This window comes from Poecilia reticulata, chromosome 5, assembly GCF_904066995.2.
Source record: "Poecilia reticulata chromosome 5, P_reticulata-male-v2, whole genome shotgun sequence".
NCBI lineage: Eukaryota > Metazoa > Chordata > Actinopteri > Cyprinodontiformes > Poeciliidae > Poecilia > Poecilia reticulata.
In genome coordinates, this window is record NC_088834.1 from 18,226,523 (window position 1) to 18,243,099 (window position 16,577).

General features: G+C 40.6%; 1 protein-coding gene across 1 annotated transcript; it reads left to right on the forward strand.

Moving 5' to 3' along the window:
* The first annotated feature begins 1,909 nt into the window (after window positions 1-1,909).
* Window positions 1,910-11,844, forward strand: gata2b (GATA binding protein 2b). Its single transcript, XM_008409885.3, has 6 exons — window positions 1,910-2,518; window positions 2,713-3,141; window positions 3,488-4,087; window positions 5,927-6,072; window positions 9,320-9,445; window positions 10,830-11,844. Exons 2-6 carry the CDS (start codon window positions 2,913-2,915, stop codon window positions 11,115-11,117), a joined length of 1,389 nt encoding a protein of 462 aa, XP_008408107.2. The 5' UTR covers window positions 1,910-2,518; window positions 2,713-2,912; the 3' UTR covers window positions 11,118-11,844.
* Window positions 11,845-16,577: the final 4,733 nt, after the last annotated feature.

Below are 16,577 nucleotides of genomic sequence, written 5' to 3' on the forward strand. Positions count from 1 at the left end.
AATATTAGCATCTCTTGCTCAAGTTCATCGGCTCGAACTGCAGAAGACCACCAAGCAGCCCCACCCTCCCTCCTCCCCGCCCTGTCCAGCTCTGTCCTCGACTCGGTCTGTCAGTTCTGTTTTTGCGGGAGAAAGTTCATGTCCTGCTGTATCTTGATTTTTTCTAAAATGCAGTGACGTCAGGAGACGGCGTCAAGCAGGCGGCTACGTCGGCCAGTCGGGACTGCACGCGCTCCCTCTACAATTATTGTCTGTCAATCATGCACGAGACAGACAGAGACACACACACACACAAAGAGAGAGAGAGAGAGAGAGAGAGAGAGAGAGAGAGAGAGAGAGAGTTGCAGTGGTGCTTTAATGTTCCACCTTTATTATCAGATTATTAATTTTAAGAGACTTAAATTAACTTGAAACATTGTAGCCTCTACTTAAAGACAGATATTCTGTCATACTTTCCTGCTAGTTAGTGAAAAGCACTTTAAAATTACCAGCCAGATTTTGGTGCAACATGAATAAAATCCACTAGGGACATATTTTGTCCCTTTAAATAATACTTGTTAGCCCCTTGTGTTTGTATAATGCTCTAAATCATTACTTGAAGTAATGATTTTCTTTAGGTAAAGTAAATTAATTACTTTACCTAAAGTAAAGTGAATGATTCCGCATTGGTGAGGTCACCAATGCTTCAAGGCCCAGAGACTCAAATGCAACTTTGGACATTTTTTTATTTGTCACTTTGCATATTTGTTCCGTTTCTGCTGTTGTCATACTTAAATATTTCAACTCATCAAGCGATTTTAAAAACACAATAATTTTTAATAATCGGGGCACTCTTTAAAAGTGAGACATGCAGGCTGACAAGATGAAATTGTATCCCCACTCTTTAATTTGAATGCCTGCTTCAAACATAATGCTAATGAAAAAAAAATTGGATCATATTTTATTTATTATTAGTTCGTAGAATGCCAGTTTCTTTACATTTTAGATGTAGGCCTTACCAAGCTAAACTCGGCTTGAATGATTCAGGTCTGCTGATTCTTTACGTAGATGCATAGATGCAATACCTGATAACAGCTGGACAAGATCTAAGGCCACACCGTACACCTTGAGTCTCGATGTTATTCTCAGTCATTCAAATTCTTCTCTTGTTTATAGGTATGCCAAAGATGGGCTGTATATGAAAGCAAGAAAATATTTTGAACAATGCAATTTTAACATTATGCATTGTGAATGCATTTGCCTGCCCGTAAAGTTTGCTTTGCTCCCCATGCATGACTCTATCTTCAGAGAGATCACTTGTGAGGGAGTGTCTCAGATATTTGACCCTGTCTGTCACCTAGAGGAGATGTCCACAACGATAAAAATCAGGAAACCAAGGTTTCTTATCTTCTTTTGTTTTTACAGTCATTATGACTTTTTAGGGCATTACATTTGACATCGTACAACATAACAAGAACAAATAGTCAAGAGCTTCTGCAGGCCAGCACTGTGGGGTTAATAAAACCAAGAGACGGCATCATGTGGTTACAGAACATCTCTATACAGGAAAGTCATCAATATGAATATTTTTAAGGAACATATGACATAAGTAAGTTGTTGACATCTATCAATTTCTAAGGTTTTGGGATCCTATTGAACAACATAGAGAGCCATTATCAAAATAACAGAGGGATCACTATTGGGGAATCGTCCCAGGAGCGGCCAGTCTAACGAAATTACTGGTTGCTTTAGTTAAGCTCAGACTTCATGATTCAAGAATGAGACTGGGAAAAAATGAATCCATTATAGAGTTTTTTGGCCAAACCCCAACTAAAAACATGATGATCTCCAGACTTTTGACTAATAAAATATTTGAAAGTATGGATCCCATTGGGTCAGGTGTAAAACTAACATTAAAAAAAAAAAATAGCTACAATCAGGCATGGAGGTGGTAGTGTGATGGTCTGGGGTTGGTTTCCTGTAGCCACGACTTCTGCTCTCAAATCTGCTCTCTCATTAAACGAAATGCAGGCAAAACAGAAGAAACAGGTTTTTCTGTGCAATTTGTAGATTAAAAAATCATCAGTGGATTATCATTAGTAACAGACCTATTCTGTTGTTTATATCGCCCAGATACAAATACTTTTAGTCAATTTGTCGCAGAAAAAAAAAAAGTTAAGTTTTCTTTTGGAAAATGGATTTCTTGTTATTTATTAAATTACGCAAAGTCTGGCAGTCAGACAACGGGCATTCATGAATATAATAGAAACATATCTCCGTGATTTTCTGGCCAGAGGTTTTGCCTCTGAGGTTTTGTATGGAGGCAGACTTCAATTGGCTGGGTCCCAGCCAATTTAGACTCCGCCCTTGACTCCTTAACTAGGCTGGCCCCGCGCTGTCAGCCGCAGTTATGCGCGTTGGTTTCAGTCCCTGCGGACGCAGTTTACTCCGACAAACACTGACTAATAGACGACCTGCAGCGCGACGCGGAGACAGGGAGCCGTTTCTCCAAAGAGGTCAAAAGCACCAGCCTAAATAGGTAAGGCATGTTTATGTTACTGTCACGTTGAGCAAGGCCGCCTGCTGAGTGCTTAAAGTAACAGTGCACGCCGACGTGCGTCTGTAAGTGATGAGATTTCAACGTGCATCCATTCAGATTTTTAAAAACCAAGAAGCACGCAAACGTCGCAAAACGCAACTTTAAAGTGTTAATTACATGTTCGCTTCTTGCAGGTTTTGAATGCAAAGCTTTGTCCATGCCCCAGAGAGGAATTTAAGCCACAACATCAGTAGTCTTAAGCAGCCCATGGACACTGTCAAGAGCTCTTAAAAGGACGCTATTTTCAAGAATCTCCCTGGATATTAATTCTCTTGATTAATAATAAGAAAAGGCGCGTCGGGGAACCTCCAGAGAGAAAGAGAGAGAGAGAGAGATGGATGTAGCGGCTGATCAGCCCCGCTGGATGCATCCCCACGCAGCCATGCTGAACGGACAACACCCGGACTCTCACCACCCCGGCCTGGGTCACAGCTACATGGAGCCCACCACACAGCTGCTCCCTCCAGACGAGGTGGACGTTTTCTTTAATCACCTGGACTCGCAGGGAAACCCTTACTACCCAAACACAGCCAGGGCCAGGGTGTCCTACAGCCAAGCGCACGGTAATTTGAATAAAATACAAAAGGGTCTTTTTTTGGCAAAGTTCACACTGTAATCATGACGTTTTTTTTTTGCCTTTAAATTCGTGCAATTTTAATGCAAACAGCAACTCAACGTAGACTATTTTTGGTGGGGGGTGTTATGTGGATTTAAATAGGCCATTGAATTACTTCTTTTGGCTTGCACGTTTTATTTTACTTGAGTAACCTAGGTTACATTATATATTTATGCGCATGTAAATAAGGTGAATGAACCCTCTGAATCAACAAGTCTCCTCGCATCCAAACTCCCTCAACCAACATCATCATCTCATCTTTCTTATAATAAACTTCTGCTGTTGTTTCCCAGCTCGTCTGACGGGGACTCAGGTCTGCCGGCCTCATCTCCTCCACAGCCCGGGGATCTCATGGCTGGACGGAGGGAAAGCAGCCCTGTCGGCCCACCACCACCACAACGCCTGGGCCGTGAGTCCGTTCAGCAAGCCCAGCCTGCACCACCCGGGCTCCGCTTCCCCCGGCGCCCTCTCCGCCGTCTACCCGTGCAGCAGCAACTCAAACGCGGCTACCGCATCTTCTTTGACGCCGCCGTCCCAAACCAACTCCCACCTGTACACCTTCCCCCCTACTCCCCCGAAAGACGTCTCCCCAGACCCGGGAGCCGTCTCCCCTTCCTCCGCCGTCGCAGCCAGGATGGACGAGAAGGAATCTATCAAATACCAATTGTCTTTATCGGACAGCATGAAGATGGAGGACTCGAGTCCGCTCCGAAGCAGCCTGGCCTCAATGAGCGCCCAGACCCCCTCCACGCACCATCCCATACCGACGTACGCCCCTTACTCTCTCCAAGCGGCCCACGACTACGGCGGCAGTCTGTTCCACCCCGGCAGCCTGCTGGGCTCCTCGCCCGGCTTCTCCCACAAGAGCAAGAGCAAGGCGCGCTCCTGCACCGGTGAGCAAACACCAAACATCAGTCCAAAATCCAAAATGAATTCAAGGGTATTAACTCTTAGAAAGAAAAAGAAAAAAAAGAGAGGGAGAGAAATAAATAAGAAAAAAAGAGCCTGCATGTGCAGAAAAGGCTGCCTGTCGGTTTCATGATTTTATGGAGGGTCTGCAGGCTGGGATCCTTTAATGTTTAATCAGATAATAAAGAGAAGCAGATTAACTCTGTTTTTATTAAATTTATATTATAATGTGCATTATCGACATATGTAAACCATGGTAGGTGTTAAGGCTTCCGGTCAATTTGCCCGTTCACAAATTCATGCGCATTCCCATTTTGTGCTTCTTTACTGTGTATCGTTATATTTACCCTGTTAGATTATTACTTTTTATTTTATTATTATAATTTATTTCGGAAAAAGCTTCCAGATCTCAGATATGATTAAATATAGTCGTTTATTGCGGGTTTTAATTCAGCTGAATTAAGCTTAAGAAAAAAAGAGAGAGAAATAAATAAAATATGCAAAATTTCAACTACAGAGCAAACAAAAACAAAGTGAGCAGCTCATGAATATCATTTACTACTGTAATATGATCGCATCTCTCTAGAATAGCTTACGAATAGTTTGTAGAAAATTACTTTAATTCTAATCGTTCACGAGAGTATGAAGCATCCCGAAATTAATTTCGGGTACGAAACGTCCAGATCTTTTAAGGCGCGAAATGGCGAAGAGATCAGCATCAGTAGGTCGGAAAATGTTAAAAACTGACAGCTCTGTTAAATGTATGAAATGATTAATGATTAAGCGACCACTTAAAACGCAGTTTTATAAAACTAAAAATACAAAAAAAAAGAAAAGAAAACATCGTCCATCAATTGACTGTCAGGATATTAATTAATAATTAATTAATTAATTAATAATTTTTTTTCATGAGGAATTTCTATCATAATTTCGTGAAGAAAATAAAACAAACTTAAAACGTATTCCTCAACAATGAATAATTAAAACCTAAAATTCACAATCATTTTAAAAATATAAAATATTTTCCTTGCAAACTACAGAATCAGTGAGTAGTTCGTATTTGTATAGGACAGAGGAGAGTGACTTGTAAAACCCTCTTTAGTTAACTGTGACTGTGTAATTACGGCTGAGCTGACTGCTGCAGCAGCTGTAGCTGCAGCAACAGCAGGTTACAGAGAACTGGATCCGGACCAGAGGTGTGAAAGGAAAATCCACATTCGGAGCTGAGAAGAGTGGGAGCCACAAACCCGATATTTAGACTGGGAGTCACTTCTCTGTTACATAAGGCGCTGTCCTGATTGTTCAGAGACACTGTCCTGACTCACTCTTATTTGATTACAGACCAGAGATTCAAGCATGCTCCTGGTTTATATGCGGCGTAATTATACACCCGGAAGCTTATTCAGCATCAAGTTATTCAGCTTTAATAGAAAGATGCTGATTTCATGTCTTAAACAAAAGTTTCTGTTATGATACTGACCTTAATTATTTCCAGTGTGTTTGATTTGTGTAGCATCAGGGGTAATGTTGAAACAATTGTTGTAATTTCCCAGATCATTTTCAAACATAAATTCTCTCTCTCTCTCTCTCTCTCTATATATATATATATATATATATATATATATATATATATATATATATATATATATATAAACTTACGAGTGCTCTGCTTCATTGTTGAGATTTTAACACACAACTCTATTGTTCCTTGAGCTGAATAAAACTGTATAACCTTGTGTTTACAAAAAAAAAATCACCTATTTGACTTAACTTAATTTCTCCTTGATAAACTGACCTGTGTATGCATGCATGTTCCCTGTCAGAGGGCCGTGAGTGTGTAAACTGTGGAGCCACCTCCACACCCCTGTGGAGACGGGACAGCACCGGACACTACCTGTGCAACGCTTGCGGCTTGTACCACAAGATGAACGGCCAGAACAGACCGCTCATCAAACCCAAACGCAGGCTGGTGAGTCCTCCACCCCCTTCGTACAGAAGCCAGCGTCGCTGTGTGTGTGCGTGTTTTGCGAGACAGAGTACATAAAGAGAGTGTAAGGTGAAGGGTGAGGGGAGAGGGAACAATTCCTGGAAAGTTATATTTTCCCAATCGGTTTCCAGGAATTGTGCTTCTCGCTCACCTATTGCTCCTTTGGCTCAGGCAGCAAGCAGAGAGAGGCCATCTGTGGTGTTGCTGTTATCATTATTACGGCCACCTCTGATACTGCCATTGATAGCAGGCCAGATGGACTTCGGTTCAAACAAAACACTTAATTCTGCTATGTGCTTCTTAAACCTGGAGCTGAAAATGTAACACCGGCTGACATGTTGAAAGGAGAGTGCTGCTCTGCTCCCAGTAATAAAGGGTGAAATATTATTATTTTACCATTTCTTCACACACGGTGATATTAACTGTTTTTGTAGATTGTAAAAAGTCATCCTATCTTCCAGGTGATGATTTTTTAAAAGTCACAGTTAATGCAATGGGAATCAGCCCCACAGAGCTGAACACAGGTTTGTGTTTGTCAGGAAACATTTTAAGAGATTTTCAGCTGCATTTGAGATCAGAATCAGAGATCATGTGCTGTCCTTAAATATGACGGGATAAGCAAACATAAACAAACAGAACTGAATAGGATAAGTAAAATAGAAAACAACAAGAAGGAAAAGAAAACATTACCAAGTAGAATAGAATATTCATCATTTTTTCGTCCCTGTTTATGTCCATTTCACAGTAATATGAAGTCAAGAAATGTGCCTGCTATACGTTTAAGTTTACCTGCATCAAAAACTGATACAAAAAACAAAAAACATTCATATTTTAACCCCAATGATGAATGTCGCTTTATTATTCAGTTTTGAATCTCTCAGATTAGCAGTGATGCAACCTATTTATGCTGGGATGGAAAATGATTTTAAAAAAAAGAGTTGTATTCTTTTGAAAATTTCCCAAAATGTTTAAGATCAGCAGTTTGTTTCTCTTTGTTTTTACATGAAAAAAAAGCAGCAATGTTGCAACCTCAGATGAAATCCATAGAAAAATTACAGCGTGAAAAAAACCCAGTGGTTTGAACAAGATGATAAAAAGTAAAGAGGCCTCATTCACCTGCATTCAGGAGTGCTTGCTTACGCATAAGAACTGATTCCTTTAAAAATAAAAAAAACAGTAGAAAAACAACTGCCTGCTTCATATAAATTGTACGACCTTTCCCCCCTCCTCTCCCCGTCTCTGGCTCGGCCCATGCACACAGAGACGGTCATATATCAGCTCTGTCTTCCGTGTGCAGCTCGGCCCGGGCTCGCAGTGCCGCACCGTGCCTTTCGCTCAGCGGCGGCAGTAGCAGCAGCCTTCCAGTTGTTTCCTATCCGGATGCCTGACCGCTCCAGATAAAGCTGCACGACTTCCTCCTCTGGCCTCCTAACTACAGGGCTACACCTCACTTTTTTTAGTGGTCAAGCTTTCCGTCCACCACACAGAGACAGAGCAGCGCAGGGAGTTAAAAAAATATAGGCGCAGCAGGGCATTTTTGGAAGATGACATATGTGTCAGAGGGCATCGTTTCATTATACTATGCAAGAAAAGCAACAACAAAACATTACGCAACAACAACAACGACAGACAGATTTTATGTTTACATCCTCTAACTTAATGTAAATCAGGAGTCAAATTAGTGTGTTCTCAAAATAAACAAGGCTTAATTTATAAAGCTGCTGCTACACTAACTAAACAATCTGTTGGATTTAATTAATATGGTTTTGTTTTTAACAAAGTGCATTAATTTGACTGACAGATTCTAATCGATACTTCTGAGCATGGTTTTAAGATAAACAGCTATAGATACTTTTAAAAAATTTGTTTTATTCAATCAGATTGTAATTGTTTGGTGATGTTAAAGAGACAAAAAATAAGAATTTGCGAATAATCTCTAAAATGTTAAACTCTTTTAATCGACTATTTAAGTTAGGATGCATACCTAACTAATGTAAACCATAGATATGTTGTGCTGTGTATGCATGGTTTGTCCTGGCCCATTTTGTGGCCCCTATATGGAAGAAATAATTATAAGTTTCTTATTTTATGCACTGGCACAGAAACAATATATAAATAGTCTCGTTGACCAATTAAGTTTCTACTTTCAGAGTTTTACTTCAACAATGAATGGTGTTTTACTTTTAGCTTCGGCCATATTGAGACAGGATCACAGTTCCCATCTGTTAGGTCTGCAGCCTGCAGCTCCGGAGCCATGAGCGACTCTGTGCCTCATTTATTATAATAAACAATGAAATATTGCTCTGTTTTTTCATTCTGTACATCCATGAACAAGACACTGTGCCCTCCCTGGTTCCCCCTGCTAAATTTGGAATATTACCAAAAACTGTATATTTGCAATGAGTTCCTCAGAAGAAAAAGATCCGTTAGCTAGCAAGTTTGACTTAAACATTAGCACTGTTGCTAATGTAGCTAAAACAAGATGAGATGAGTTTCAAAGCACACAAATCTTCCCAACTACAAGTCAGGTACTTAGTTTTTATTAAGCTCTCACATTGATTCATATCACAACTCATGAAAATATATAATAATATAAACCAAAACTAACAAATGAGAGTAGCTAATTCGCTGAGTCAAAGTCAGTAAAATTTCTCATCTCCTTGTTTAGGTTCGACTTCTTATCTAAGTAAAATAGTTAATTTCATTCAAATCTATTCATTCTTGATTACTGTATTTGCAAACTAACATGACTTATCAAAATGTAAACAATTTCTCTTGCTAATATTATTCAATGCATACAAAAAAAACCCTTCTCACAATATAAAGACAAAATTCACATGTAGCTAAATATGAGCAGTGCCTTTGTCTTATTTTGCATGAAACTCGATGATTCATAAAGGTCATTGTTTCATGTTTTACACACAGATCCATTTCAAATCCAGTGATATGAAAATAGGCATAAATAAAGGAATTTAGTTCATGCTAACTAATATCAATTATACCACACAGACAGGTTCAGATGCTGTAACGTACAGTCAAAATGTAAGGCTGTGGTCAATTTGTCAAGTCACTGACTTTGCTGCAATCACTTCTTTGCAACTATGTAGCAACAGTATGATCAAGTTGGCAAAACAGAAAAAATAAATTAAACGTTTTCTCTCAAAGTCTCATTGCTTGTCTGCTTTTGGTGTTCAGCCCCAGTCAAACCTGAATCTTAATTAATTTGCAGTCGGCTGCCAGACGAGCGGGGACCTGCTGCGCTAACTGTCAGACAACCACCACCACACTCTGGCGGCGCAACGCGAACGGAGACCCGGTGTGCAACGCCTGCGGCCTCTACTACAAGCTGCATAACGTAAGTTTCCTTTGAGTGCTTGGCGTCAGCTCATTATGAAGCTGAGTGGACGTGAACTGAACGACTCCACTGATGGTCGAGTATTTAGACAGCAATGCAAACTAGAGAGAAGAGGAAGAATTGAGGGGTTTCCTATTCAGACACTCTTGCTCTCCTTGGTGTTTTCTTTCTTTGTGTGTTATTGTTTCCATGGTAGGCGTAATTCCCTTGAGAATAACAATGGCGGGACTGTTGTTGAGGCTTCCCTCCACACCAATAACTTTAACTCAATAACATGTACAGGCTGGAGGTTTACATTGGAAAAAACAACAATTGACTGACTGCATATTTTCTGTATTTAGGAAGCAAAACACACCACTTCACAGAAAAATTTTATTCTTTATTATTATCTTATATATTTCTCCTGGTCAACAAATGCGCAGTTTGGTTTTGAGATGTACTTACTAAAACTTAAAGTCCCATAATGCTTTATAAAGTTACATAACTACTGTTTTTGAGAGTGTTGTTTATGTCCAGTTCTGATGACGTTTCTGTGTTATCCAGCTGACCAAACATTCTGGACAAATTGAATTATAATTTAAATTTGATGTGATAGTTGTCAGATAAACAATTAGAAAACCCACAACAATCTGAAAGGGATCAAGCTTATTTTTGAAAAATTACAAAATGGAAAATTATTAGAGCACAATATGAAACCAAGGGTTTTTTACACTCTTTGCCTTGAAGGTGATTTACATAAGTTCCACAAGCTCACACATCACATTTATTTGTTTGTTTGTTTTGATTGTAAAGCAGAAATCCAAATTCAGCACTACCTTTGCTGCTCTTTACAGATAAACAAATCTTGACATTAATTAGTTAATTGGGGGGATATTTTCTCAGGTACTAATCCTGCAGCTTAATGAACATTCTGATAATATTTGTCCAATAGTATTACAGTGTTGCTTTAACAAAAGAGATGGGCGCAGTTCCTTCAGCTTCCACATCTCTACCTGTCCAAACACCCAAGTTAATCAGCCAACAGACTGGTAGTGCAAAGCAACAGGTGGGGGAGGGGCAGCACTGACTTACTCTATGCTTTATACAGCCGGGGAACCTCTAGTTGTTTCGTTTTTGAGCTGGATTTTGTAACTTTAACATCTTAAAAAACTTCTTATGCATTGATACTGGTAACCAGCACATACCTGAACGCCACTTGAACATACTTGAATTCTGTTGGGTGAAATCTTTTTAAAGTCTTAAAGATGAATCTTTTCCTCTGATGATGGATAATTATGCTTGTTTAGATATGACTCAGATAAAAGCTCGTGCTTTTACAAATGTTCTTATTTAATTTCTAATCAAAGGCATAACTGACCTCCTCTTCTTGTCCTCGTTTCGACAGGTGAACCGGCCTCTTACCATGAAAAAGGAGGGGATACAGACTCGCAACCGGAAAATGTCCAACAAGTCCAAAAAGAGCAAGCGGGCCAGCGACAGCTACGAGGAGTTTTCCAAAAGTCTGCATGACAAGAGCTCCTCCTTCACCGCCACCTCTCTGGCCAGTCACATGACCATGGGCCACTTGCCGCCTTTCGGTCACACTGGACACCACATGTTCCCCACGCCCACCCCGATTCACCCGTCATTCGGACACCCGCACCACTCCAACATGGTGACGGCGATGGGCTGAGGAGACGGGATTTTAGCATCCTGAAATGGTTTCATATAAGGGGATAAGGGTTTGAGTAAGAAACAGGATGTAAAGACCTGCTGACGTGCAACACGTGTGTCTTTATCGACCATGTGTCTCGATCGATTATAGCAGTCACACATTGTGTAAAGAAAGGCCCTTTTTCTCCTCTATCAACAGGTACAGAATTTGCTGGAGAAACATTGGGCCTTCTTATTTTTTGTTAAGTTTTTTTTTTATCTTTTATTTTTATTGAGGCACATAAAACATTTATTTGCACCATGTAGTTTTGTCCCCAGTGACTGCCTGAGCAGAGGCTCAGCTCATCTCAGCTCAACATGTGCTGAGCAGGTTCCCTAGTAACTGTGAATATTGTAAATGTGTGAGACTGGAGGCTGCATCCCAGACAGAAAAAAAAAAATCCTTTTACCGCTTAAAAAATGCTGGCTTTTTGGCTCATGGACGATTTTAAAAGCATTTTTCCACAAGAGGAAACAATAAAGGTTTATGAACTTTAATGTTAACACTGTTTACTATAAATATTGTTATTGTAATTAATATTGTTATTCAGATAATTTATTTTCACTATTGTTTTTTCTTTTGTCTATATCATCTGATTTATAATATGGATGCTGTTATCACAGTTATGAGTATATTTTTAGCTGAGGCGCTTTGTCTGAACTGGTCAACCTTTATACTCTAACAAATAAAGAGATTAAGTTCACTATACCGTCTTCCCTGCCTGTTCAGTGCTGTGAGTCTTTGGGGTGAAAATGGATTCTGACGCATACGGACAAAAACGTACAAACGTACACACGGATTTGGTTCTATGTGCGTTTTAGATACAGTTTTCTTGATCGTCTCTTATGAGAGTTTAGCTAATCAGTGTCAAGAAAAATTAACGGCTTTGCAAATTGCCAGTAACATTTCAAGTAGCATCTCACCTAGATATGTCAGCTTCCCAAGCTGCATTTCTCTCAAATATCTCAATTATGCTCAATGAAATACAACCGCGAACAAACGATTGTTTCGCAGATAATTTGTCAAATAATTGCTGCTATATACTCCTATGAAGAAGCCTACAACTTTTTGTGCTTTTATTTGGACGTGGAAATTTAATAGCAATACTGACGAATGAAAGTAATACATAAACAATGAAAACCTTTTAAATTGTTCGGTGAAATGTGAAAAAATGTGGTGAGGTATAAGTTGGGACATTGCCACATTCATTCACAGTCAAAATTACATAAATGACATTCAGACGGGACACATCAGGCGCATGTGAACATAACGTCATCATCCAGCGTTGCCTTAACAGTTGTTTAAGGCCTTCATGTCGTTGTAGGTTATGGAGCTTTGAAAGTAATTTGGAATCATCAAGTGCACAAGCAAAGGAAATTCAAAAGAACTGCCTGTTTGCAGAGGTCTGGCTTTTCCAGCAAGTTCAGTCTGAAAGCTGGTGAGACGAAGACCTGCAGCAAGAGCTCAAACCCCAGAAAACGTTAACAGCAGAGGTTTTGGCTCGTCTTCTTCATCAGTGTGCAGTGAGGAAACATTTGCTCTCTGAGAATAATACGAAGGCGAGACTAATTTTGAAACCTTCTCCTACCTCCACACTAGACTGGTCGATATCAGCAAGAAGTCTCCAACTAAAGTAGCTTCAGGTAAAGGCGGTAAGATGGGATGATATGCTGCTTTACCTGGTGAGGTGAAGGTCCCAGCAGGAAGACCCAGGACATGATGGAGGGACTATGTTTCCTGGCTGGACTGGGAATGCCTGGGGATTCCCTCGGAGGAACTGGACCAAGTGGCTGGAGAGAGAGAAGTCTGGGCCTTGGCAGGGTCTAGACTGAGGCAAGACCAAGGACAACACAGAATGAGTGACAAGTCTTGTGTATCATAACAACGCAAGTTAATACAAGTGGACTATATCAGAGCACTTTAAGTCATTAGTTGACAAAGTGGGTAGAAAACTTTCCCAAGTATGGATAGAAACCGAAGCTCTGACTTTCTTTAAGTAAAGTCATATTAAAACATTTTCAGCAGTCAATAGTTTACCTGCTGTAGATAAAAACTCTAATTTATCTGCAATGATCCAGATTAGTTGCTCCCAGAGACTGAAACTAGCCGCTAGTCTGAGCCGTGCCAACAGGGACTCCTGGCTGTGTTGCGCTACCAGTGAGCTTCCATGTGAAACACACACTGCAGAGCAAATCGTGTTAATCAGAGTCGTAATCTGACTCAAATGGCTGAGTGGTATAAGAACCGCTGGAGCAGCCAGCGCTAAAGACTCTAGCCGACCTGATGGCATAAACCGGTGGACGCAGTCTTCAAAACTCTCGTATCGTTCTCTAACTCAGTGCAACCACTTTCCTTGCTTGTCTGTCATCATGACTTCCTCTTTCTGTCTGTTATGTGTTCTTGGTGTACCACGTTTCAGATTTCATCTTGTTCTCTCCCCAGTGGTTTGTTCAGTGCCACAGGGACGTCTGCTCTGAGCTGTTGTATATTCTGCAGGTCACGGAAAGGTCAGCTGAAAGGCAACATAAACAGCAACGACACTTGGCCTCCAGCATAAACTCCTCTCAGTGATTGGGTCCTAAGGGTCTTGCTGACTTGCAGTAAAGTTGCTTGTTTGATGTGCAAAAGACTGGGTCAAAGAAAACAGTGCTGCTGTTTATAGATTTGTGCTTTCTTTAATGCTGAAATTGTGCCTTTAAATCACAAAGATAACTTGGGTAAATGCATAACTTCATTTTTTTTTAAATCACTTTGTGTTCTGTCTATTTGTGGAAAAATAGTTACTTCCCTTTTGATAAACTATAAATTAGCTGATATTAACCATATCTTTTTGGGAAAGCACAGTTCGCTTTCACAAGGCCTGTTTCCTGCCAGTCCTCTTCGCCTGGAGAATTTCCATTTTTTGACATGAACTCGCAGCATTTCATACTTGTTTTTGTGATTTGCAGCATTTTCCCTTTGCTTGAATTTCATGCGGTTGCAGTATTGTTTTTGCTCGCAGCATTTCTCTGTTGCATTTGTTTTGGAATTTGCATCATTCATATGTTTGCAGCACTTTTACACCTGTCAGCCACCGTACCACAAACACTTCTCGGGGAAAAAAAAACATTTGTGAACAAACCATATCATGAATACCAATGAAAACACAAGAAAAAGTTAAAGTTCCAGATAAGGCTAAGGAAAAGTGAGGTTGAAACATTTATCCAGCCAAACAAGGGGAGGGAAGCAGCAAAGAGGTCTATAGAAACTCTGGAGGCGCTGCAAAAATCCACAGCTCAGGTGGGAATTTTGTGACAATTATATTGGACAAAATCGTAGTTTCCACATGTGAACGCAGCAAATGAGGAGAAGAAGGAACCTACGTGTGAAATGCTATGTGTGAGGAAACAGTAACACTCCAGATCACACTGACTACTCAGTCTACTCAGCATCAAGCTGTGGGGATATTTAAGTTGTTGGGCAGACAGATGGAGCTAATTTCATGGGTTTCTGGGAAGAATACCTCTTAGAAGGAAAGGACATCAGAACACTGCAATGAGTTTTATCAATTTATTAATGTCAGTTATCATATTTTAAACCCATTTGATGCATCATGCTAAGTGACCTGAGACAAGACAGATTGCTGGACCTCATCTTTGAATAGTTTTATCACAAGGGAGCTGCCAAGCCGACAAAACCCAAGATTAAAACATTTTATACTTCCCTCCACACATTACTGATGTGTGTTCATGTTAGCAGCTGCTAAAAACAGGACAATGCAGATGGAGCTGCAATTAATTAGTGTAGCTCAAAGCAATCGCATGTACTAGAATGACCCAGTCAAAGTCCAGACCTAAGTTTAAATGAAAACCTCTAGTAAGACTTCAAAACTCATGTCGACAGATTGTCTCCATCAAGTCTGACTGAGTGAGAAATGTCACTTTCTGGATGTCAATAGAGACATTCTCCAAAAGTCTTTCAGCTTTTAGATGATACTTTGTATTGCTATTTCCCATAAATATAAGGCGAGAAAAAGTGAAAGAGTTCATGGAGTCTGAATATTTTTGCAGGGAACGGCATGTGCATTTTGTTCCGTCACTGAGTCTGGGTATCTGAAGCAGGAACAAAGGATGCAAGTCGCTTTGCTCCAGCAAACACTGACATATATGGGGCAAGGAAAGAGCTAAGTACCTGAGATGTTTTGTCCTTCCTTCCCACTGTCCTCCCGTCCCGGCCTAGATAGCCCGCCTCTCAGATTTCCTCAAGGCTCAGCCTTGGGCTCTTTGTCAACTGTGTTATAAGATAGTGGGGCCCAAACGCCCAGTCCCACGGGCCCTAACACACAGGACATTAACCCAGTGCCTACAGTGTAGCACTGTCAGGCAGATGTAATTCTCCCTCCCTCTCTCCTGGAGCCTCCCTCCACCTTTCATTGGCGCAACAGGCGAAAGAAAAGAGGTGATTGTTTGGGGACAAGAGGGATGAATTTGTCTGCCTCAGACAGGAGAAGAAAGGCCGTTTGAAAGGGACTTGTCAGTAGTCGTGGATCAGGTGGTTGGAGGGTGTTCCACTTCTCAGAGAAAACGCACCGTGTGTCAGCACGCTCTACCTCTTTCTGCCAAGTCTACAGCCACTCTATGTTAATCAGTGTGGATTAAAATATACAATTTGATTCGTAGTGGTTATAGGAAAGGAAAGTTCTACATTTGAACTGCCTTCTTTCAGCTCCTTTACCAGAAAAAAACTATTTACCTGGACACAGTCATGTTTTGATTTTATTGTTGCTGCTTTTAAAATATCCAATTTTAAGAGGCATGATTGTGGTTCACCTTGATGGAAGCCAGAAGAATTAGTGACACATTTCCAGACGCAGTCGAGGTATGCACGCAGTCCCCAGAGGCTCTGAGAGTTTTGTTGGTGGCTCTAATTTTTCCCCAGGGATCCTGAGGACTGGTAATGCAAGCTTTTTCTTTCACTTGGCTCCTTTGTCATTTGTTGCCTCTTAACATCCAGCCGCAGTTTAAATGTTAGCATCCACTGATTCGTACGCCAGACGGATGGGTTACTTTTCCCTCATTTCCGACATCTATCGCAGCTTCCTTTAGTAAATAAAACATTGTATTTTTCTTGCATCTCCTACATCACCGTCTGTTTTTTAATCTACCCTTTTAAAGATCGCCTTTGTTTTTGGCTCGAGTAATTTAATTTGTTGGAGAAACAAGCGGTCTAAGGAGTTGCTGTCACACAAAGGTGGGAGTTATAAATTTCACTAAGGAGCTGATTTAGTACGCCCACCCAGTCCTAAAGCCCTCATTTCACTTGGCACCTGGCCTCTCTTTATCTTGTCTTTACTGGAAAACTACAAAGTCATATTTTCAGCCACAAGATGGCATTTTAATAGGATCCCAGAGTAAGTATGTGACCTCCAGTGAGTGCAGTAAGTGCTTCCAGGACAAGGGG